General features: G+C 47.7%; 1 protein-coding gene across 1 annotated transcript in view; it reads right to left on the reverse strand.

Annotated features, from left to right (window-relative positions):
* Positions 1-5,000, reverse strand: part of cap2 (cyclase associated actin cytoskeleton regulatory protein 2) — a gene marked incomplete at both ends in the record, with an annotated part of 23,137 nt that overhangs the window by 14,331 nt on the left and 3,806 nt on the right. The window contains one exon of the mRNA XM_084454820.1: positions 4,335-4,412. Within this exon, the coding sequence (XP_084310946.1) occupies positions 4,335-4,412 (78 nt within the window). The remainder of the gene's footprint in view (positions 1-4,334; positions 4,413-5,000) is intronic.

Here is a 5,000-nt window from a genome sequence, read left to right on the forward strand (position 1 = left end):
TTCTAGAACCTTGACTAAGGGCACCCCTTCTAGAACCTTAACTAAGGGCACCCCTTCTAGAACCTTGACTAAGGGCACCACTTCTAGAACCTTGACTAAGGGCACCCCTTCTAGAACCTTGACTAAGGGCACCCCTTCTAGAACCTTGACTAAGGGCACCACTTCTAGAACCTTGACTAAGGGCACCCCTTCTAGAACCTTGACTAAGGGCACCACTTCTAGAACCTTGACTAAGGGCACCACTTCTAGAACCTTGACTAAGGGCACCCCTTCTAGAACCTTGACTAAGGGCACCCCTTCTAGAACCTTGACTAAGGGCACCCCTTCTAGAACCTTGACTAAGGGCATCCCTTCTAGAACCTTAACTAAGGGCACCCCTTCTAGAACCTTGACTAAGGGCACCCCTTCTAGAACCTTGACTAAGGGCACCCCTTCTAGAACCTTGACTAAGGGCACCCCTTCTAGAACCTTGACTAAGGGCATCCCTTCTAGAACCTTGACTAAGGGCACCCCTTCTAGAACCTTGACTAAGGGCACCCCTTCTAGAACCTTGACTAAGGGCACCCCTTCTAGAACCTTAACTAAGGGCACCCCTTCTAGAACCTTGACTAAGGGCACCCCTTCTAGAACCTTGACTAAGGGCACCCCTTCTAGAACCTTGACTAAGGGCACCCCTTCTAGAACCTTGACTAAGGGCACCCCTTCTAGAACCTTGACTAAGGGCACCCCTTCTAGAACCTTGACTAAGGGCACCCCTTCTAGAACCTTGACTAAGGGCACCACTTCTAGAACCTTGACTAAGGGCATCCCTTCTAGAACCTTGACTAAGGGCACCCCTTCTAGAACCTTGACTAAGGGCACCACTTCTAGAACCTTGACTAAGGGCACCCCTTCTAGATGGTTCCCTTAGAACCAGGGGGCTGGGGAGAGTGAATGGCAAGAGAAATTTAATGAACGGCTTTACATGATGCCGATGACTTTTAGTTTTAATGGAAACATGTAGACTACCTACAGTAGGCTAACGCTAGCTAGACTAGCCAGTGCAAGTCAAATAAGCCAACAAGCAGCTAGTGTTGTACCCAGGTCACTAGTGAGTTAGCAAGCTGACAAAGTGTTAATTTGAGTCAGTTAAACTATTCGACACTGGCTAGCTAGCTAACCAAACCAAGCGTCGAACCGTAACTAACACTAACATAAATGAGCAAAGCTGTGTCTGTCTGTTTCCATTCTCCTCAGACACCGTCGGCCTGATAGCATTCATATTTGGCACCGGTAGGGGCAAGGACTCCGAGCAAACGGTAACAGGGCTGGATTTTTTAATTAGGTAATTAGGGCCGACTAAATGGCCAATTAGTGACTGCACTACGGGCTCCCCACAGCAGCCAGCAGGTGGCACACAATGTGCGCGCACACACACACACACACACACACACACACACACACACACACACACACACACACACACACGCTATACAGTGGATTGTATAGAGGAAGAGCCTATGTAGTCTATCTCTCTCTGTCTGTCTCCATGTTCCTCGGACACCGTTGGCCTGACATCATTCATATTTGGCACAGATATCGGCCAAATATGAACGAGTTCCAAGGAGACAGTGACGGAATTAGATCATTAAGGCTGACTAAATGGCCAATTAGTGAGTGTGCGCTCCAATGGGTATCAGAACTAGCCCTTAATGATGAATCCGGGACTGGCCTTCCCCCCTCTGAATCATGCTCCACTTGAAGGCAGTAGTAGAAGGTAGTTTATGAGACATAAATAGCCAGGCTATCTCCATGCTGTGAGTGGGGACAAGGGCTACTCTGGATCCACTGAGGGGGAAGGTCACTGAGAGGGATGAGGGAGACGGGAGAGAGAGAGAGAGAGAGAGAGAGAGAGAGATGGTGGAGAGAGAGAGAGAGAGAGAGAGAGAGAGATGGTGGAGAGAGAGAGAGAGAGAGATGGTGGAGAGTGAGGAGGAAAAGAAAGGCGGAGAGAAAGTGGCAGAAAAGGTAGTAAAAGAGTGAGATAGAGGGATAGTGTGGAGAAAGGGTGAGGAGAGGAAGTGGGAGAGAGAGAGAAATAGGGAGGAAGACAGAGAGGAGGGTGGAGAACAGACAGCTGGGGCTGTGTTCCAAATCGCATACTTCTACTACTTACTACCACTGCCTACTACAGCTGCCCTTAGAAAGTACGTACTTTGCAAGCAGTAGGCATCCAATTGGAACATACTACCTTGTCATAACATTGCGTCTTGAAATTTGCCCACATCCGTCGCTGTCCATAACGCGACATTCGTCTACAGCTGTCACGACCATGGTCACGACTCGCACATGTGACGCACATTTCCACTGCGCACAGGATTGTGGGTCAGAATAGACAAAAAAGCCTGCTGGCTTGCATACTGCAAAATACGACCGGATGTAGTAGGACATCCTGGTATTTTTGCCATACTGCATGTGGCATACTATGTATTGGGACATACTACATTCTGTTTTGGCATACTATATAGTAGGGTAGTATGCGATTGGGAACGCAGCCTGGGTGACAGAACGTGAAAGAGACGGGGATACGGAGCGTGACGTATAGAGACAGGGACAGATAAACAGGATCAAAGGGTTGGATCAAGCCGTTTGTTCCATAGCATACGAGCGCAGTCAGCGTCCTACTGTCTGATAGGTGGATTTCCTAACGATGAGAGTCAGCTGGGCGCTGAGCTTCAACGCAAACACACGAGATCAAAGACAGCGGTGGAAAGTGACAGAGAGGAAATTTTTACTGGGTAAACCCTCACAACGGAGAACAGGCCTAGGACTGGGACTGGACAGCTGTGTGTGTGTGTGTGTGTGTGTGTGTGTGTGTCAAGACAGGTTCTTGTGAACTCTGCTAACACACACAAACACTGAGTGATGGGCCAAGACAGGGTCACGTGAGCCGGTCTATTAAACACACACACACACACACGCACACACACTGACAAGCTCAAATATAGAACATGCCCATAAAAAGCCACGGAGCACAACCCCGCGCCGGCGGAGAAGAAGGCCAGCGGTTTGCGCCTCGGCGTCGGCAGGCTCCCTCAGGGAGGGCGGGCCAGGGTCACACACACTTCTAACAGGGCCGGCTCCACATGCTGGACAATGGCTATGGCCATCAATGAGACTGATAGACGTGTGTGTGTGTGTGTGTGTGTGTGTGTGTGTGTGTGTGTGTGTACATGTAAGAAAGATAGAGAGATAGAGATGGAGAGAGAGAGAGAGAGAGAGAGAGAGAGAGAAAGTGAAAACCAGTGCAGAAGAATGTCACCTACAGTGAAGTGAAGGAAGAACAATCTCTATCTCCAGGTAACAGCTCCATAAACAAGACAACAACAACAACAACAACCAATACTCTGGGAGATAGTTAGCTGAGCACTTCCTTTTGGGTTTCCTGCTTCCCCTTGGTGGGTAGGTGGTGATGAACCGAACACCAATGGGGTGATATCACGTTCCCCCCCCCCCCCCCCCTCCCCATACGTGAATACGTTTGGGAATGTGTTGTATTAGCGTTTTTTTTTCCTTTTCTGTCTCTCTCTCTTTCCCTTTCTCTCTCTCTCTCCCTCCCTCGCTCTGTCTAAAGAGAAGGATAATCCCTATGTGAACAGTGGACAGCTCGGGGAGTGCCGCATGGTTGCCCACGGGGACGGGGACAGGCCAGCACAGCACTGGGGGACTCAGGACAGACAGATGGACAGAGGGGGGGCACAGGACAGGGGAAGGACACACAGATATGGGAACCACACTGGTTCAAATCATAGTACTGTATCCAAAATGAATAGATTGATTGATTGATTTTTATTTATTTTTTAAGACAGGGACAAGGTACAGTAGACATTAACCCTATAGAATAGGGAGAGATGCACTGTACAAGGTTATAGCTAAAACAGCTAATTTCCACCCGCAGTCCCTGGGCAAATAAATATACAGTCTTAAAATAGTGGGGCAAATAGTACACAGTAGGAGAGTTACATACATAGAAGGAATACAAAAACGTTATATAGCAGAGATTTCACTCATCACTATACCCACATCCCAACCTCCCCAGACCCTTAAAAAACAAACCCTAAGTAATAGATATTCATATTATGTAATTTTTATCAACTGAATTAGAATGACTGAAAATGTCACGAAAAGGTGTAGTTTTCATTCATTCTTGTTGATGTTAGAACATTAATGTAGACTGAAGTAGCTAGAAGCCTCCATATTGCTTTCACTGAGATTAGTGCTGAAAGGAGACAAAGGAAGGAGACAAGAACGCTGCTATAGAGTATGGGGATGCACCCCCACCACTACTGTCGTACCTGTGCAGGCTCCTGGTGTGAGGCGGCCATTTTGAGGAAGGTCCTCTGGACTTGCAGGGCATTGTTCACCATCTCCGCCTGTTAATCACAAAGGTCAAAAGGTCAAGAGATCGGAGTTAAGATGATGAATGATAAACAACCAGCACCACCAACAAGTTTGAGTGTGTAAAAACAAGTTTGAGTGTGTAAAAACAAGTTTGAGTGTTTCATCTCTCTCTCGATCAGTCTTTCTTTATCTTTTACATATTCACTGACCTCTCGTATGTCTTATTGGTCAGTTTCTCTATTCATTCCTCCTACTCCACCTCTCTCTCTCTCTCTCCACCTCTCTCTTTCTCTCCGTCTCTCTGTACCCTCCACTATGGTACCTCCAGCCTCCCTCCAGACCGTCTATATATATCAGGGCTGAGTTTCCCAGAGGCATCGTAGCGCTACGTTCATCGTAAGCTATGGCGTTCATCATAGCGCTACGATGCCTCTGGGAAACTCAGCCCAGGTTCATGTTGTACGTAAGTATCTCCTCCATGAATGTTTGTTGTTCTGTAATTCTGTTTGGTCTGCCCATGGTTTTCTGACGCTGCTTGTTGTTGTCATGAATGTTATGTGCTGTCCGTCTTAATCCTGCCACTGATTCTGATGCCTATATTTGTGTACTTGTCTTGTCTT

Source organism: Borostomias antarcticus (genome assembly GCF_949987555.1).
Source record: "Borostomias antarcticus genome assembly, chromosome: 21".
Lineage (NCBI taxonomy): Eukaryota > Metazoa > Chordata > Actinopteri > Stomiiformes > Stomiidae > Borostomias > Borostomias antarcticus.